This window comes from Myxine glutinosa, chromosome 14 (genome assembly GCF_964187855.1).
Source record: "Myxine glutinosa chromosome 14, kmMyxGlut1.1, whole genome shotgun sequence".
Taxonomy (NCBI): domain Eukaryota; kingdom Metazoa; phylum Chordata; class Myxini; order Myxiniformes; family Myxinidae; genus Myxine; species Myxine glutinosa.
This window is the reverse complement of record NC_136274.1, coordinates 68,581,434-68,602,511: the sequence shown is the minus strand read 5'-3', so window position 1 is coordinate 68,602,511 and position 21,078 is coordinate 68,581,434. Positions and strand designations below refer to the sequence as shown.

Below are 21,078 nucleotides of genomic sequence, written 5' to 3'. Positions count from 1 at the left end.
TTACTGGTGTTGGTTGTGGTTGCTCACATGTTTAAATTTGGCACCTTCTTTCAAAAATCCCAAATCAATACAACGGGTGGATGAGGGGAAAACGAATAAATAAAAAGTTTTAAACATGAGGATAATTAAAAATCATCAAAATTACCATTCGAATAGGAACACAATTTTTATCAGATTTATATTTTCGATAATGTGTCAGGGCTGACGGGTGCAACTGAAAATCTCCTTTACTGCACTTCGGCTAATTGCCAATTTATTTGGTGAGATAAATGTTCATCTGCATTTGTTTGCTGTTTACCACAGCTTGACGAAGATTTTTAACATGTTGCCACCCACATGTCCTTCTCCACATTCACACTGTAGATTTGCTGAACAATTGTTTCTCAAATTGCTGTCAAACCTCGATTCCAATTCTGCAACTGGACCAAACTGCATCAGCCCACGGGTCCTAAAATCCTGCTCTGCCGCTCTATCTCACCCTCTCTCTGTTCTCTTCACCCTCCCTATTGCTCAAGATCATCTGCCATCTGCTTGGAAATCAGCCAACATCACCGCTTTACACAAAAAGGTGCAAAAACAGATCCTTGCAACTACAGACCAATCAGCCTGCTCCCAATAATCAGCAATGTCATGGAATCCATCATCACTTCTGACATTAAATCCTCCCTCTTCTCCAATGGCCTCTCCAAGAAGTTCTGTCGCTCAAGCTTTTGGGTCTCACCATCTGCCATGATCTTTCTTGGGAAAACCACATTTCCAAGCTGGCCTCCAAAGCCAGTCGCCGACTGGGCATCCTCCGTCATGCGAAGTCCTTCCTAGGCACACCTGAGCTCCTCACCACATACAAGGCTTTCATCCGCAGCTCAATGGAATACTGTTCTCCCCTATGGGCTGGTGCTCCTGCCTCACACCTGGCTCGGCTTCACGCTGTTGAATCCAAAGCTTTCAGAATCATTGGAATCTCCCGCGATGAAGCTATCTCTGAGGGCCTTTCACTCACTCACCGCAGGCAGGTAGGTGGTCTTTCTGTCTTCTACCGACTCCTCTCCGGCCTTGCTCCCCCATCTCTCTCTGTGCTCTGTCCCCCAAATATTCCTACAGGTCGCACAAGATCTGCCAGCCACCCTCTGATGGTTAAACTGCCGAAATCTCGGCTCTCTGCTCACCTTCACTCTTTCATTCCTCTTTTCTCCCGCCTCTGGAACAAACTCCCACACTCACTTCAATCACACTCATCCCTCCAGGTCTTCAAAACAGCTGTTCACCACCATCTCTTATCTTCCCCCATCCAAAACCTTGATCTTTTCTACCCCCACTAATTCACCCCAGATCCACCTTGTTTGAAATTCCAACTTCTTTCCTGGAAGTCTTGGCAGTGTCCATATGTTTTATACCTCTCCCACCCCCCCCCCCCCTTCCCATGCCTCCCCCCCAAAGCCCTCTCCCTCCCACAGTTCTCTCGATGTCTCCATGTCTCTCGGTCCCTGCTCTCAAATGTTGTGTTTGTGTCCTTCCCCCTCTCTCCCCATCTTGTCTACCGCTCCCGATGTTATTTGTTTTGTGTGTCTGTTTGTCTTTCTGTGTGATTAATGTTCGCTCTTTCACGAGCCTCGATCTTGTATACAAAAAAAAAAAAAAAAAAAAAAAAAAAAAGGCTTGATCTCGGATCATCAATTTAGATTCAGACCAGGTCATTCTAGTCTGGACATGCTGCTTCTGCTGTCTCAGCAATGGATGGAGGTCCTCAATGCCAAACAGGAAATCGGAGCTGTCTCCCTTAACACCAGGGGAAGGTTGTGCCTTCGATATGGTCTGGCACCCTGCCCTGCTCACCAAACTCTCCTCCTATGGTATCCATGGAAACCTCCACACATGGCTTGCTGAGTACCTGCCCTGTCGTAGACAACGTGTGGCCCTGAATGGGTTTCTCTCATCTCCCCTTCCTGTTCAGGCTGGAGTTCCCCAAGGCAGTGCTCTGGGCTCTGTGCTTTTTCTAGTCTTCATCAATGATCTCTCCGACTCTCTGTAAAATGCTCTCTATCGTTGTGCTGATGACTCCACTCTCTGCCGCTCCACATCTCAACCCTCAGATCGGCAGTCTGAAGCCTCTTCATTTTCTGAAGACCTGGACAAAATCACAAACTGGTCAAACAAGTGGAACATGTCTTTCAATCCTGACAAATCTCACACTCTCACTTTGTCTCTCCGAAAAGACCGTCTGGACAACCCTCCCATCTACTTTCTCAACAATCATCTCGAAGAAGTTCTGTCACTCAAGCTTTGGGGTTTCACTATCTGCTACTGGGCATCCTCCGTCGTGTGAAGTCCTTCCTCGGCACACCTGAGCTCCTCACCACATATAAGGCTTTCATCCGCAGCTTGATGGAGTACTGCTCTCCGCTCTAGGCTGGTGCTCCTGCCTCACACCTAGATCGGCTTCACGCTGTAGAAAACAAAGGCTTTCAGAATCACTGGTATCTCCTGCGATGAAGCTGATTCCGAGGGCCTTTCACTCTCTCTCACTGCAGGCAGGTTGGTCGTCTTTCAGTCTTCTACAGACACCTCTCCAGCCTAGCTCCCCTTTTGCTCTATCTGTGCTCTGTCCCCCAAATATTCCTGCAGGACACACAATATCTGTCAGAAACACTCTTCTGGTGAAACTGCCAAAATCAAGACTCTGCTCCCATTCACTCTTTCATGCCTCTTTTTCTCGCCTCTGGAACAAACTCCCACACTCTCTTCAATCCCTCTCCTCCCTCCAGGTCTTTAAAACAGCTGTTCACCACAATCTCCTATCTTCCCCCATCCAAAACCTTGATCTTTTCTACCCCTGTTAATATACCCCAAATCCATCTTTTTCAAAGTCCATTTTCTTTCCTGAAAGAGCAGTGTCCATCTTGTTTATCCCATGTACCCTGTCCAAGCCATCTCTCTTCCATAGATATCCCGATGCCCGTGTTCTCCACTGTTGTTGTGCTTCCCTCTCTGTCCCCCTCTTGTCTCCCGTTTCCTTTATAATGTTCTATGTGTCAGCTCTAATACGAGCCTCGACTAGGTACACAAAAAAGAGAAAATTTTGGTTGGGTAGAGTTAACCTACCAGTTAAACAAGCTCGAGTGGGGCTCATTTTCAGGTATATAGTCTCCGATTACCATCATCTCATTAAGCTGCTATATATCGCTCGCTGCATTTTCAATACATTTGTTTCATCTCGACCAAAGTGGTGACTCAAACACTGAATAGAGCATGGCCTTCAGAAGGCCCTTGTGCAAGAGGAAGGGAAATCCTGTTTTGGTTGCCAAAAATCAACTCGTGTTTTCACCAATGACATTCGAAAGGTTAAACAAACAGAAACCATCTTACTGTGAATTGTCACCCCCACAAGAGTGCAATTAGTAACAATACTAGCTTTTAATCGTGACAGGAGAATTATACTCTGGCCATACCTTACCATGCCCCCGGATTTCTGAATGCGCATCCGCTCCTCATACTGGCCTGGCGTGTGGTCCTTGCTCAGGGTCACAGCCATGCGGTTTTTGCCGTCCTCGTTACTCCGACACAGAACGGCCTGATGCACAGATAGGACAACAGCCCGGTTCACAAGCACCCTTGGATCAAAGTGGGCACACCCTCCCTCTATCCGGGAGAGTTGTTTTTTTTGTTGTCGCTAAATAGTGAAGTCAAAGCTCAAGGAAGAGATGGGCTTAGGTTGGACAGACAATCTGAAACCAAAGTGGGGGGAAACAGGCAACAGAGATTCGAGAGACATATTAACATAAATGTTCAGGCAGACAGAATTGGGAAGGTTAGGAAAACAAAACCTGAAAGCATAGATATAGCAAGCTATGAAAGACAAATTAAGAGGCAATGATATATTAAATGAGTGGAAGGAACAGCAATGTTGGCAGTATCAGATAAGCTTTTCCACAAATGAAAAGAAAGACAAAGATTGGAGATGAGCAGAAAGCTGAGAAGAGACGAACGCAGAAGAAAAGGAGGGGCTGGAGAGGGGCAAATGATAGAGCATGCAGGTAAGGAAAGACCAGAAGAAAAGTGATAAAGGACAACAGGTGGGGGAAAAAAGGAAACGATGTCAGTAATCATCTGTAAGCCATGCGAGATGACGAGGCAAATTGTTTCTTCGCCTTGTGTCGAGATACTCCGATGAGTCAGAGCCTTGAACTGAAATCTCCACAGAGGGACAATATGTAATGAAGAAGCACCTGAGATATTAGAGAACAGCAACACTCCAGAGCACCAAAGGTAAATGCCTTGGACACCATTACGACGTGAGAGATTCAAAGACGCCTCCGAGAGAATTTGAAAGTAGCAACATACCTTTGAAGCAGATTTAGAAACATAATTAGGCTAGGGCAGGTAAGGCCAAGTAACTGCAAAAACTGTGCTTCTACTTGAAGTTAGTTGGAGAAGTAAATTGAGAGCTTTATCTGATGACCTTTGTAAAAATACAGAATGAGAATGTGGGATTATGCTTCAAGTGGTTTTATAGTTTAATTTATTTCCCCAGGTCTGCAGACATAAATGTAACTGCAACCTGCATTTCACAGGTGTGTGCGGCTGCCTGCCATATGGTAAAGTCGGTCATCTGTGAAGCTGTAGAGATAATCTCCCAGAGAAACAGTGGGGTTGTTGTCTGCACGGTTAAAAAAAACAAAAAAAAAACAAAATAAAAAACAGGACAGGTGGAGGAGACGACTGATTTTGATCATTTCATTCGGAACAACACGTCGATTGTCAGCGGAAAGGATATTCTGACAATCTGTCGATAATTAATAAACCCTGGGACCGCCACCGTCAAACAGCTACTTGAGCAAGACTGAGTTCGAGATAATACCGGATGCAGTGATGATGACGTGCGAGAATGTTCTTGTTTGAGAGTCAGACTGTCCATTCATTAGTGAGAGAGCAGAGAGAGCAATTGGAGTGGCTAGGAGAGAAACCAAACTGATGATCTGGCATTAAAGAGGTTAATTAAAATTAAAAAAACCAGGCTTGTCATGATAATTGACTCAATTACTCACACATGCCAGTGGGAATTCAGGAAATAAGTGGAAATAAATCAAGAACTGAATAACCCATCCCCCATACCTCCCGCTCATCCACCTTCGAGTTGAGGAGGGTAACAAGGAAGAGCAGTTGGGTCTGGAAAGAAACAAACCCAAACACTCCAGTGCGCATGTAATATGTAGATGACAAACTGATAAGGGACACCCTTTATTTAATTTGTTTGAGGGGAGGGGACGAGCTGAGGCGGGGGTCACGGAGTTTAAATTCCAGTCCATGGAACACAGTATATGCATTTGTTTCGATGTCATATCAGACTTTGGATTAGGCATCGCACTTTGTTCGTGACAATGATTAAAGTTGTTTCACAAACACCAAATTGCTTTAGTGGAGTTATAGCTTCAATATTTGTGTTTACTTTGAAAACTAAAATTCAAATCACTTGGCCTGCAATATCCTGTGCAATATATAGTTCCATGTGACGTATGCAGAAAAGTCTACAAATGGGCAACATTCATCAGTCTTTCTAGAATTCTCGTGTTCAACCAATTTTGTTGTTTATATAGCCATACATCAAGAACAACTTTACAATATTGGGGTCTCATAAACCTCTGCTGCCCTACCCTTGGGAGGAAACCTAATAGCTGGCACGTGATGTCTGAAGATTCCTCAATGCAAACCACTTGGACGACGAAACAACATATCTGAGCCGTATATACTGGGCAGCTATACTGGTTGGAAGTGCATTCAGTTTGAAACAGAAGAACAAATAAAACCCAATTCATTGTTTCATTAACTCAGGAAGCGAAAAAGGTGGGACAATATTGTTACGGTCCGCGGATAAGATGTTCGTTTTGCCGAGCGGAGGCCCCGCGGCCCTAACAGTTACCCCGACTAACCCGATTCCCGAACGTTGGCCGGATCACGCCACAGATATTCAATATGGAAAAGACAAAAGCGACACGGATGTGAAGAAGAAGAAGAAGAAGAAGAAGACGAAAAAAAGGTTGAAAATACTACTAAATTTATTCCTACTATATACAGGCTCAAAATAACCAAGGAAGAAGGAAAGATAATAAAATAATATACAGAAGATATTAGAGACACAGTGCAAATTCCTTATACAAGCTTAATTAAATCCCCAGGGACAAAACAAACAGAACAAACTCACGTACACAAAAAGGATGGAAAGGCAGGAGGTGGATGGCTGGAGGGAGAGGAAGGTCCAAGGGGGTCCTGCAGCACGATCGGCGCGGTTAGCAGCCGCCGTTCCTTCGCGGCCCTGCTCAAAACCGCCGTCCAGGCCCCAAGCGGCTGTTGTTGCTGCTGTGGCCGCCGCTGCTGCTGCTGTTGTCTGCTGCTGCGGCGGTGGACGTCGCGCGCTTTTCCAGGACTACAACAGGCTTCTTGCTGTTAACTACTGCTCAGTCCAACCTTGGCGAGCAAGGCGACGAATAGCAGGCTTTGTGCTTTCCGGGATGTCCTCTCCTTGGATGTTCTCTATGTTCTCTTTCTTGGTCCAACCACTCTTTCTCTCTCTTGGTCCAATCACTCCTCACCACCGACCACTCCCTTGCTTCTTGCGCGCGCGCCTTTATAACGCCTCCGGCGATCAAGCCGCCGGCCTTCAGGACACGCCCATCGGTGTGCTCACCTCGGCCCTGGTTGGTCGCGCGACCCTCTGGCTCCGCCCTTGATGACGACGGGCGGGCACGCCCGTCTCCCCCGACCCGAGCACATGTTCAATGGTGGTTTTGGAGGGGATGTAATTGGCAATCGAGGCTTGGCAATGATGAAAGGGGAAAGTGAAAGGAATCTACTCTATTTCACTTGGTGCAATGGAGTGTCATCTTAATGGGAGACAAGGCCTTACCCTAATACACATAATAAAGATATAACTATCAACCAGGGGGAAATCTATGATTGGCTAACGTGTATGCTTTATGGAATTAACTACGGGAACGCCCTTTGACCTTTATACAACACTGGAGGCAGGAGGGTCCAGAATAAAGCAATATTGCACAACAATTTGCTATACAATACAACACAATAAAAAAACATAATCCTCATATCCGCAACAATATATTTAGAAAATATTACAGGTTATATGTATTGATAAAATATTAAGGGGGAGAGTGCGACAGTGGCAGAGGGTTACCCCTCTCATCAGACGAACACATTTGGTGGGAATACTTTCGACACATGCAACTAACTACCTATGGCACCAAAGGTGGACGGAGGTTATGTTTTCACCTGTCTGTTTGTCTGTCTGTCTGTGAGCAGGATATCTCAAAACGTTGTGGACGGATTCGGACAAAACGTGGTGGACAGATTGGGTGTGCGACAAAGACAAATATATTAGATTTTGGTTCAAATCCGGATCCAGATCCTGCCGATCAATGGGATGCAAAACGTAAACTGTTCAGCCTGGTGGAGGTACAGGCTCTATTGAGTGCCGTTCTAGTTTCATTCGTTTTCATTGCTGAAAAGACAAAATTAAATTAACACGTTACCTAAAGATTTGTGATTGGTCACATTGATCTGGGTGTTGGCCTGAAGTGTGCGTCAATACACGATTTACTGCAGCTTCCATACTTTAACTCCGTCTCTCAAGAGCTTGGTGACGTAAGCGAAGTTTCTTTTTGCATTACGTTTTCACATGTGCACATTTATATTGGTAAATAATTAAACTGTGCAACAAGAGGGATAATTTTGCTAAATGCAGCACTGGCGATTAGGTATAAATAAAACGCTTCAGAAAGGGAAAGCCCGACATGCTCAGTGCAGCATGGATCACGTTACCCAACCATGCAATCAAACGTGTATCGACACTGCACTGCTACTGACTCACATCATCACCTACGCCAACACTGCACAAAGCGAGCTAATTACACACATCCTACGATTGCCATGCAGAGGAGAGCAACACTTAAAATGACCTGGGATTGTGAATGGATATGCTTTTAGAATCGGTGTTTCACATAGCTTCCCTGAAGTTTCACCCTGGTGGAACAACAATGTTATCCGCAGAAGATGTATAATAATTGTATCGGATTTGCGGTTGTTTCTGGGAAACGCCAAAATGACTCGAACATTCAGAAAATATAAACTGGCAGAATGTACAGGAAGAAAAAAAACGAGGTGTGGAGAGGGAGACTAGTCGGAAGAGGGTGAAGGGCAGGGATAGGGCACAAAGGGATACTGGTGACATGGAGATGACAAGGACGAGTCGAAGGAAATTAGCGATGATGACATTCTTCCTAAATGGAAGGAATATTTTAAGGAACTGGTAAATGTGGAAAATGTGAGGGATGCATTTGGAGAAGTCAGCAATGTGCGAAGGACAGTGTGAGGTATAGAGCAGGAAAATGATTGTGGTAGCTTTAGAGAAAACAAAGACAGAGAAAGCTCGTGGATCATCAGAGTCAATTTAAAGGGTGGGGTGAGAGGGGGGGGAGGAGTGGGGCAGAGGGAGCCGATGACGAAATAATAGTTGATTGGCTTTGGCAGTTGTAGGATAAGGTCTGGGCGGAATGGGAGGATCTGGGATACTAAAGGATTGGCAGGAGATTCACTTAGCAGCTATCTGCAAGAATAAATGGGATGTCATGGAGTGTGGGAATTACAGGGGTATCAAGATGATGGAATGAGTGTTTCAATTACTGGAATTGGTTGTGAATGATATGCCAAAAATAGATTGTGGGGGTTTATGGGATGCATTTAGGGTTTTTGTCAGTTAGGGGAACACTAGATGCTATCTTCATTCTCAACAACAGACATAAAAAATTTTTGGAAGGGAATAGCAAGTTATATTGTGGCTTTGTCTATATGGAGAAAACACATGACAGGGTTTCAAGCAAGGTGATATGAAGGTGTCTGAGGAAGAAAGGGATGCCTGAAACACCACAAAGGAAAACTGTGGTGATGTATGAGGGGGGAAAAGACAACATTCAGACTACGAAAGGTTGTTCATCCGTTTTGAGATAAAGAACAGGTACTTTACACAAAGGGTCAGCTAATAGTCCTTTTCTGTTTGTGGTGGTTATGGGTGTGGTGGTTGAATGAGGGGAGGAAGAAGAGGGGTACCTCAGGAAATGTTGTTTTCGGATGATTTGATGACGGCAAATTCGAAGGAGAAACTTCAGGATGCAATGGTTGCATGGCAGGAAAGTTTGGAAAGTAGGGACTGAGGACAAATGTGGGAAAACAGTGGTAATGGTGAGCAAGAAAGAGGGAAGAGACGATGTGGATATTAAGGATCAGGCAAGCAGAGATTTAAAAAGCAGGTGGGACAATTCAAGTACCTGGGTTCTACATTTGAGGGAGTGGTTGCAGTAAGGATTTGATAGACACATACAATTCATGGTCAAAAGTATGCGGACACCCTTCTAATTCGTGGATTCAGCTGTTTCAGCCACACCCATTGCTGACAGCTATATATAATGAAGGACACAGCCATGCAATCTCCATAGACAAACATTGGCAGTAGAATGAGACGTACTGAAGAGATCAGTGACTTTCAATGTGGCACCGTCATAGGATTCCACCTTTCCAACAAGTCAGTTCATCAAATTTCTGCCCTGCGAGAGCTGCCCCGGTCAATTGTAAGTGCTGTTATTGTGAAGTGGAAACGTCTAGGAGCAGCAACAGCTCAGCGACAAAGTGGTGGGCCACACAAGCTCACAGAACGGGACCGCCGGGTGCTTAAGCACGTAGTGCGTAAAAATTGGCTGCCCATGGTTGCAACACACTACCGAGATCCAAACTGCCTCTGGAAGCAATGTCAGCACAACAACTGTTCGTCGGAAGCTTCATGAAATGGGTTTCCATGGCCGAGCAGCCGCATACAAGCCTAATATCACTGTGCGCAATGGCAAGTGTCAGCTGGAGTGGTGTAAAGCTCGCCGCCATTGGACTCTGGAGCAGTGAAAACGTGTTCTCTGGAGTGATGAATCACGCTTCACCATCTGGCAGTCCGACGGCCAAATCTGGGTTTGGCGGACGCCAGGAGAACGCTACCTGCCCGAATGCATAGTGCCAACTGTAAAGTTTGGTGGAGGAGGAATAATGGTCTGGGGCTGTTTTTCATGGTTCGGGCTCGACTCCTTAGTTCCAGCGAAGGGAAATCTTAACGCGACAGCATACAATGACATTCTAGATGATTGTGTGCTTCCAACTTTGTGGCAACAGTTTGGGGAAGGCTCTTTCTGATTTCAGCATGATAATGCCCCTGTGCACAAAGCGAAGTCCATATAGAAATGGTTTGTCGAGATCGGTGTGGAAGAACTTGACTGGCCTGCACAGAGCCCTGACCTCAACCCCATTGAACACTTTTGGGATGAATTGGAAAGCCGACTGTGAAACAGGCCTAATCGCCCAACACCAGTGCCCGTCCTCACTAATGCTCTTGTGGCTGAATGGAAGTAAATCCCCGCAGCAATGTCCCAACATCTAGTGGAAAGCCTTCCCAGAAGAGAAGAGGCAGCAAAGGAGTGACCAACTCCATATTAATGCCCATGATTTTGGAATGAGATGTTCGACAAGCACATACAGGTGTGATGTTCAGGTGTCCACATACTTTTGGCCATGTAGTGTAGATACAGAGAGAATGAGAGTGACATACAGAGAGTGAGAGAGAGATGGTTATAGAGAGAGACTGAGAGACACAGCGAGAAAGAGATGCAGAGAGAAACATAACAGACAGAGAGAGGTACAGAGGCAGATACAGGGAGAGGGGAGAGAGAGGGGGGGGGGCAGGGGAGGGGGAAAAGGGCGAGGAGAGAGATAGGGTGAGAAAGAGAGAGGGGAAGAGGGAGGAAATGAGAGATGGAGGGAGGGGAGAGGGAGATATAGAGATAGAGAGAGGTACAGAGAAAGAGATAGAGAGAGGTACAGAGAAAGAGATAGAGAGAGGTACAGAGAAAGAGATAGAGAGAGGTACAGAGAAAGAGATAGAGAGAGGTACAGAGAAAGAGATAGAGAGAGGTACAGAGAAAGAGATAGAGAGAGGTACAGAGAAAGAGATAGAGAGAGGTACAGAGAAAGAGATAGAGAGAGGTACAGAGAAAGAGATAGAGAGAGGTACAGAGAAAGATATAGAGAGAGGTACAGAGAAAGAGATAGAGAGAGGAACAGAGAAAGAGATAGAGAGAGGTACAGAGAAAGAGATAGAGAGAGGTACAGAGAAAGAGATAGAGAGAGGTACAGAGAAAGAGATAGAGAGAGGTACAGAGAAAGAGATAGAGAGAGGTACAGAAAAAGAAATAGAGAGAGGTACAGAGAAAGAGATAGAGACAGGTACAGAGAAAGAGATAGAGAGAGGTACAGAGAAAGAGATAGAGAGAGGTACAGAGAAAGAGATAGAGAGAGGTACAGAGAAAGATATAGAGAGAGGTACAGAGAAAGATATAGAGAGAGGTACAGAGAAAGAGATAGAGAGAGGTACAGAGAAAGATATAGAGAGAGGTACAGAGAAAGAGATAGAGAGAGGTACAGAGAGAGGTACAGAGAGAGGTACAGGGAGAGGGAGAGGGAGAGGGAGAGGGAGGAGGGAGAGGGAGAGGGAGAGGGAGAGAGAGAGAGAGAGAGAGACAGAGAGAGAGAGAGACAGAGAGAGAGAGAGAGAGAGAGAGAGAGAGAGAGAGAGAGAGAGAGAGAGAGACAGATATAGAGAGAGAAATGGAGAGAGCTGTTTCTCTGGGGCAGAAACAGAGAGAGAGAGAGAGATGTGGACACATGATGTCCACATCATGGGGTGTGGACATTTTCATGGCTTCGCTTAACCAACGAGGGTTTGAAATTCTGTCTAACTTCAACGCATATTGGTTTTGATTACTACACAATGGGAAAGGGATAATCTTTACATTCAATAGAAAATAACTGACTACTGCAGGCTACATGTTGTCGTGCAAGTTAGCTATAGTATCGGGGGTTTGCCTTTATGGCACAACCACAACAATATATATATATATATATATATATATATATATATATATATATATATATATATATATATATATATATATATATATATATATATATATATATATATATATATATATATATAATATATATATATATATAATATATATAATACATATATATATATATAATATATATATATATATATATATATATATATATATATATATATATATATATATATATATATATATATATATATATATAAAATATATATATAAATATATATAAAATATATATAATATATATATATATATATATATATATATATATATATATGTTAGCCATTAGGGTTTAAACCCCATGACTCAATTGATCATAACATCTGAAATTATATATCGTGCTTCTGAAAACTGATTTGAACTCAGCTGCAGGCAGAGGCGGGTGGACAAAATGTGGTTTCGAGACTCGAGGTGCAGGGTGGATCCTTAGCCCAATAAACAAGTCCTTGAATGTATGTGCCAGACAGTAGATAATATGCTCACCGCCCACGTACAGGGAAAACATGTTGCCAAACGCCTTCTTCACAAAGGGAATAATTAATTATATATCTTTGTAGTTTCCAGTATGTCTCCTAAATCAAGGACGTAACCAACCTTGGAAAGAAATATAGACATTACATATCCTTTGATTGTTGTGTATTCAGCATGTGTATTCAATCATTAAATCTACTATTTTGCCTAGTGTCTAGAAAACCATTGAAGGTATTATGAGAATATTTCCTTCGGCCTGCGCTCGGGTCTGATGTGTTTAGATAAAGGGCCAAAAAGGGTCACCCTATCCTATGCTTACATCTTTTTGTCTAAGTTTGGCCTTCTTCAGGAAGGGACGATGGTAGGTGGGTCTTTATGGCCCAGTTTTGCTTTGTCTTTAGCGCAGATTCTTGTCTGATATTTTGCTATATATGAAATGCCTTTTTGCTTATTTTGCAGCGAGTGCCTTGAGAAATTGCCCGCTGCATGTCAGGCGGTGCATTTTTGAGCCTCGCTCCACACTGTGTGTTTGTAATCGATTTCATTAAACATTGTTGCTCTGATCTTCTTCTTCTTCCTTCCCTTGAGGTCTTCGACCGACAGATCTGATGTCAGGAGTGGGATCATCCAGGTGTGCAGACGAGGTGGTTCCTCACGTCCCAGGTCGGGAAGGGGGCCCTGCCGGCACCTAATTTGGGTAAGCATTTTTGCACATCGAAATTGAAAGCCTCCTGCCTTACTTTGGATGTGTGGACCTCTGTCGGCTGTACTACCTGGCTTGTATTCCGAACCATATTTAGTCTAACCAGAGCAGCAGTGGGTAACAAATCGATTATACAGGGCGCCCGAGATAAGGAGGGATACCCCTCAGGTAAGCTTCCTGCGTGGGAAGCAGGTAGACCCATATGTGGGTGATAGATAATAGGTGTTAAGTTACTCCGGCGTGAGAACTGCGTTTAAGGCTAGAGATCGGGGGGCGACCCGATCTTAGGACTACCAGGAGGGATTAACCCAAGAAGGTAGGAAGAATGGGTAATAAGGTAGGAAAGGAGGGAGAGCCGTTGAAGAACACTCCAGCGTTTTACATGAAAAGAGATTATGGGTATGCTGCTTTGCAACCGGGCAAGGCATGGACGATATTGACCGAGGGTTTGAATACGCCTTGGCCAGAGGAAGGGTCATTTGCAATAGACAGGTTAGATGTGCTATATGGGGCTTTAGATGCCCTAGAGAAGAAGAAGAAGAGACTCCCACCTGATTCATGGAAGGTCTATAGTTGGTGGAAGGTGGAGGCCTTGAAGAGACAGGCAGCCTCCAGACAAGCGAGTTTGCGAGGAGAGTTGGGCAAATACCAGGATGAGCGCAAACAGGGTCGAAAGAAGCAGGATAAACAGATGAAGGCGCTCGCAGCGCAGACAAGCCAGAGGCTAATGGTAGCCCGGATTAATTCCGATGAGAAGGAACAGGATGAGGAAGATGAAATCCCCGTTTCCTATTCCCCCCATGGTCCAGTCCCAGGATCTAAGGCACGTACCCGACACCAGGGCGCTATAGGGGAAACAAATGGGAGACCCCTTAGAGTTCAAAAGACCCCACAACCATCAGCCCCTCAAGTCGAGGACGATGGAGATAGCGGCACAGACACCCCGGGGTTTCCACCCCCGATAGGTCCAGGTCAGAAAGTATACCCTTCACTAGTGGAGTATCAGGCACCAGTGCAACGTGCGATAGAAACAAAGGGAGTGTTCCCCATGCGATGCGTGGGAATAGATGCAAACGGCGTGGTAGTAAGGGAACGTGTGCCTTGGAAAGAATCTGATTTAACGGCCATGCAAAAGAGGGTTCAGGAAATGTTGATCGACCAACCTTTGGATATAGTAATATTGCTCCGTCACTGGATTACAGAGGATGCCCCGGATTGGAGAGATATTTGTCATTTGGGAGCATCTATATTGCCACCAAAGGTATGGGCAAAGGCTAAAACCCTTTCATTATGGCCAATAGATGACCCCATGGCTCGGATGCCACCCATGACCGGAAACGATTGGGTCATTTTGAAAAATCATCTCCTGACCAACATTGGCAATGCGCTCGCGCCACCTGGGGGACCAGATTGGGGAAAAATTGGGAACATAAAACAGAAAGCAGGAGAGACTATCGGCGACTATCGAGAGAGAATAGAAAAAGCGATAGCTCGATGGGGCGGGTTAGGATTAATCCAAGTCGAGGACCTACCCGCTCCCCTGGTGAACAATTACCTAGTAGAAGGGCTTCGGCCCGCATTAAAAAAACAAGTGCATGCCGTCCTTTTCGGTTGGAAAGGAATGGGGACCAATGAATTATGTACAAAACTCGAACAATGTCCGGGTTCCTCCTCGGAGGAAAAGAAGGAAATTAAAGACGAAATGTTGCAGATGTTGGTAAGGGAAAAATTGGCCCAGCAACAAGCAACAAAAACAATGGGGAGCAAGAAGAAGAAACAAAAGGGGGCAGAAATAATGGGAAGTGACAGTGAGAGTGAGTCAAGTGATGACGAGACACTCGGTCCGGCACTGCAGGCAGCTGTGATGCAAGTACCCCGGGGACCACAAGGGCCTAGTGGGCCAGGGAATCAGACGTGGAGACAACCCCAACAACCCCAACAACCCCAATGGGCTGCTCCACCATGTTCTGTGCTAGGTCCCCCACCGGCCTATTGGCCACCACAAACACCCATGCCAGGATGGGCACCGCAATGGGGACCCTCCAATGACCCCACCCCATGGGTTACCCCCAATTCGGGCATGCCATACGGGCCTTGTGCCCCAGTCCAACAAATGCCGAGGGGAGGGCAAGGGCGCCCACCTCCCTACAAAGGGGGGCGAAGGCCAAACCAACAGGGGGGTCCAGGACAGGGACCCCCAGGGAGAGGGGCATGCTTTGAATGTGGACAGATGGGCCACTGGAGACGGGATTGTCCAAATTATCCAAGGGGACCACGAGGACCCCAGGGACAGCAAGGGCCGTCATATGGAAACGCCTATTGACGGGACGAATGCGGGCCGCCAAAGGAATGTCCATTGATAACAATGACCCCAGATGAGGAACCGACCTTGACGTTAGATGTAAATGGACAACCACTAGAATTCTTAGTGGATACTGGTGCGACTCGCAGTTGTATCAATAAGGGACAACTACCTACTTTGAAACCCACACACAAGAGCGTCCAAATCCAGGGCGTTTCAGGAAAATTAGAAGCTCTCCCCGTATCAAAGGAGACCCGAGTAATGCTTGGACCGCTAGAAGCTAAGCATGCATTTCTCATGACCACTACTGCCCCAACTAATTTACTAGGACGGGATTTGCTGTGTCGATTAGGTTGTAACATTGCGTGCACCAAAGAAGGTGTATACGTCGACGTCGGAGAATCGAACCGCGATTTGTTAATGATGGCATTGCAGCGCGCCAGCCCCACCGTGTATTGGTGGCGGTTGGAGGAAGGGGCTCTAGCAACATGGACCCATGTGATCGACACGATTGGCGCGCAAACGCAAGAAATTCGTGATTGGCTAGAAGAACACCACATAGCCACAAAATTGAAATACAACCCGCCGCATTGCACCGCATGTTATGACGCGACTGGGAGCGATGATTATTATTTAGACATGGTTGCGGCAGCTTTAGGGGAAACCTCTGATCTTCAATTATCACACATATGGATTGGCCGAGAGGGCATTGGGATTACGGTAACCTTGTCGCCGCGCCAGAGATCAAAGGCTAAGTACCCCGAGGGGATGGTAGCGCATGTTACCCTTAGCACCGCCAGAGGATGGCCACCCGAGAGCATTGGATGGATGATGGACCGACTGCGGAAAACGCCAGTAAGGCGTCGATACAATGTTGAACACCGAACGGTCCATGTGTTGGACAACAATGAAGGGTTCATAATTAATTTGGCACCTCAGGACAGACGAGTTAGATTTGAGATGGTGGAACTACCACCCAAAGCGGCACATATGGTTAGGGCGGTCCCCACGACTCCAGGGGACTCCGATGGATTGCTCGACACCGTCACCCCGTCACTATGGGCGCAACACGAGAATGAAGTAGGGCGCATTAGGGATGCACCCCCGTTGGTGATTCCAATTAAAGAAGGGTTACCTTTACCACACATTCGGCAGTACCCACTTCGGCACGAGGCTGACGCAGGCATTTTTCCGGTGATAGAATCGCTCGTGCAGCAGGGAATAATAATCGAAACCAACAGCCCATGTAACTCCCCCGTTTTCCCAGTGCCAAAACCAATGACAGGAAAGTGGCGATTTGTGCAGGATTTGCGAGAGATTAATAAAATAATTCAGGGTATTCATCCGGTTGTACCAAATGCAGAAGTTCTGATGACTTCCATTCCGCCAGAGGCTACACATTTTACAGTCATAGACTTGTGTTCCGCCTTCTTTTCAGTACCAATAGCTCCAGAGTCCCAGTACCTCTTCGCTTTCACCTTTAGGGGGAGACAATTCACCTGGACAGTGCTTCCGCAGGGTTTCGCAGATAGCCCTACCTTGTTTTCACGAGCGCTGCACCGCGATCTCGCAGATGTCCAGTTGGAAGGCGGCTCGGTGCTGTTGCAGTACATCGACGACTTATTAATCTGCTCTCCATCCAAGGCAGCCTGCGAGACGGATTCACTAGCGCTGTTAAATGCGCTAGCCGAGAAAGGCCACAAAGTAGGCCGGGAAAAATTGCAATTTGTGCGGGAGATACTTACATACTTGGGACACGCGATTTCGCATGGGAGACGCGAGCTCAACGCGAGCCGGGTCACGGCCATCATGGAAACCCCGTTGCCTCGTACACAAAGGGAGGTGTTGCGATTTTTGGGAATGGCAGGGTATTGTCGTACATGGATAATTGACTATGCGTTACTAGCAAAACCTCTGTATGAGGCGACGAAAAACGACCAGCCACGGATGGTGAACTGGACGGACAATCGAATACGCTGCTACGAAGGACTCAAACGAGCCCTGGTAACGGCCCCAACCTTGGGCCTTCTGTAAAAAGGCCTTCACACTTTTCACCCATGCAGTAGGGGGATTCGCGCAATCCGTGTTAACTCAGACTCATGGAGATAGGGAACGTCCGGTAGCCTATTTCAGCAAAAAGCTTGATGCGGTAGAACAAGGCTTTCCGCTGTGCTTACAAGCCGTGGCGGCTGCCCGATACGCAGTTGAGCGGACGGCCGACATAGTAATGGGACATCCGGTCCTTTTACAGGTACCGCATTGCGTCCATACGCTACTACAACAGCGAAACACACAGCATCTCACAGCCACTCGACTGATGCAATACGAAACGGCATTAATTATGGCACCTAACGTGACGGTGAAGCGGTGTACCGTTCTTAACCCAGCGACACTTTTGCCAACAAAGGAGGAGGGAGTCCCGCACGTTTGTACGGACGTGGTCCAATTAATATCAACGGTAAGGCCTGACTTACAGGACACACCGCTACAGGAAGCCGATCACACCTATTACGTCGATGGTTCAGCCAAACGGGCTTGGGACGGATCCCTGTTATCTGGGTACGCAGTATGCTCGGATACAGAGACGGTCGAAAGCGACCGCCTCCCGCCCACCTGGTCAGCACAACAAGCTGAACTGTACGCACTCACGAGAGCGTGCGAAGTAAGCGAGGAAAAGGCAGTGACAATTTATACTGACTCGGCATACGCACACGGAGTGGTCCACGACAAAGGGGCCATATGGAAAATGAGAGGATTCCTCACTTCAGCGGGAGCACTCATTAAAATGGGGACTTAGTGCGAAATCTGCTTCATAGTATTATGCTTCCACGTGAAATAGCTGTAGTTAAATGCCGAGGTCACCAGCGTACAAACGACGCTGTGGCCCGTGGAAACGCCCGAGCCGACGAAGCAGCAGCACAAGCGGCAAACCAACAGGTTGGGTATAATATGCCAGTAGTTACGCGCAAACAGGGCGCTAAAGCGACCACCCAGACAGACGTTCCGACATCCGCACCTACAGAGTTCGATGTAATACAATTACAAGCCGCGGCCTCAAACGTAGAACATCAAGATTGGATTAAATTGGGAGCTCAGCGCCCCGCAGAAGGACAAATGTGGACGATTAATGACAAACCCGTGGCACCGCGAGCTTTATTGCCATGGTTGGCACGCATGGCGCATCAAAATGGCCATGTGTGCCATAGGGGGGTGATGAGGCAGGTCACTTCCACCTGGGCAGCACCAGGCCTTTCGGCTGTGGTTACCATGGTCTGTCGCTCGTGCGCTATATGTCAACGGCATAATAGGGGGGCTCCCCCCAGGCGCCGCCACAACGCGGGTCACCCGGCTCCGGTCGGGCCGTTCTGTCATGTCCAGTTCGATTTTTTCAATTTACCGCCTTGTATGTCCTTTAAGCATGTATTGGTAGTGGTGGACATGTTCACCAAGTGGGTAGAGGCCTACCCATGCGTCAAGGCTGACGCTATAACGGTGGCCAAGTGCCTTTTGCGGCACTTTATATGTCGATTCGGCGTCCCGCAGAAAGTGTCATCCGATCAGGGCGGGCACTTCACAGGGGACGTCATTAAAGCCGTGTTAAAGGCCTTGGGAGTGATACAGTCGTTCCACTGTGTTTACCACCCGCAGTCGGCGGGACTTATAGAACGAACGAATGGCACACTGAAAGGTAAGTTGGCAAAGATTTGCGACGAGACAGGCCTCAAGTGGCCGGAGGTCCTTCCGCTAGCGTTAATGAGCATGCGCTCTACTCCAGGGCGCACCACTGGTCTCTCTCCGCACGAGATATTAATGGGTCGGCCCATGAGTTTGCCGGTATCGGCGCCAGTGGATATGGCAGCCCTTGAATTACCTATCATGGATGACATGCTTCTAAAGTTTTGCATAGGTCTGTCCCATGTGGCGCGCAGCATACATGAACGTGTTCGGGAGGCCCTGCCGGAGCCAACAAGCAAGCCTATCCACACCTTCGAGGCAGGAGATTACGTGCTGGTGAAGCATTTCACCCGTAAGACTGCGCTCGAACCAAGGTGGACGGGGCCATACCAAGTTCTTCTGATCACACCAACAGCGGTGTTTTGTGAGGGCAAGTCGTCCTGGGTACATGCCACACATTGTAAGTTGGCCATACCCACAAACACAGACACCTCAAACGCACCACCACAGATCGAGGATGCTACACCACCGCCTGTTAGGGGTGGCAATCACACTTAGTTTAATATACCGCTTTGCCAGCACTGCACCTGCCGTGTCACGCCTCAAGTGGGGGGACACGAGGGCATGGGCGAACACGGAGACATATGCATATGGCGACCAAACCGTTAAGGTCTACCGGCAGAGAGTTATCTGGGGTCAGAGGATAAATATACCCTGCTGCCATGTGAAGGAAGACGTATGGACACGAATAATGTGGAGGGCGTTGTACACAGACTCACATGGAAGGAAGACAGGTTTTGCTGCCCTCAGTCGTTTGAAGCAAGCGCCACGACAAGGCGGTGCACCAATAGTAAACATGGCCAGGCCAGGTTACAAATGGGGAAAGGACTCGAACAATTTAACCACGCATGTATTACTGAACAGCGGCACTACTCTGTTACTACAATGTGAATTCATGACGTCACAGAGCTCCCCCTACGACTATAGGCCACCATGCATCTCACACATATTAATTCCGCACCCACGGATCGAAAGCAAGAAAAAGCCAAAGGAAAATACGTATTGGACAGTGACCCGTGCAATGGCGAAGGTACAGAACCGATCACGTTGTTGGGTGTGTATGCATTTTCCTCACACCAGTACGACAGGGATAGAAATGGTAGTGCTGCCCCTGTCCCTACGAGATATGTGCTCAGGACCCTTGCGTACCCCATGTCTGACCACAACCTTGGAACTGATAGGCCCAAAATCCCCAGCAGTGTGTTCCCGGGAGTTTCGATATACCCCACCCATTAAGCAGGCTTTGTTAGACAAACCACCTGATCCAGTCTGGGTGACAGAGCAAAAGGGACGGGTGTGTCTTATAGGAAAGGGACACGTTCAGATGGGAACCTCGGAATGCACCCATACCCTGCCATCCGACACCAGAGGGAGAGAAAAGGGAGGCCCCCTTGTAATAACCATAGATGACCAAGCCCAGCATAACGTAACCAAGCTAACCATATCTTGGGGAGCACCAAGCGCCACCCGCGTTGAGATCAGTAAATGCATGGCCTCGGCCCTTATCCCACCCCATGGAGTGATGTTTATTTGCGGAAATAAGGCATATCCATACCTACCCGACCAGTGGGGAGGGACTTGTTATCTGGGATCCATTTTTCCCAAGGTAAATTTGGTAGATCATTTTAATGAAACAGGGTACACCCCTACCCACGAGAGGAAGAAACGATTCTCTCTTTGGAACCCGGATGGAACAGTAAGACTGGACGGACGCTGGTGGCAGGTCCTACTAGGAGCATTTTTTCCCCAAGCGGGAGTGACTATGAATGATTGGCGAATAGATAGTCTCGCATTAGTAATGGAACGAATTGGAAACGAAACCCGAATCGCAGAACTACAATTGGAAGACGAATTAGTGC

General features: G+C 47.0%; 1 protein-coding gene across 2 annotated transcripts in view; it reads right to left on the bottom strand.

Annotated features, from left to right (window-relative positions):
• Window positions 1-21,078, bottom strand: part of ILKAP (ILK associated serine/threonine phosphatase) — a 153,671-nt gene that overhangs the window by 28,655 nt on the left and 103,938 nt on the right. For both annotated transcript variants that reach the window (XM_078768231.1, XM_078768232.1), the window contains one exon: window positions 3,447-3,568. In XM_078768231.1, the coding sequence (XP_078624357.1) occupies window positions 3,447-3,568 (122 nt within the window). The remainder of the gene's footprint in view (window positions 1-3,446; window positions 3,569-21,078) is intronic.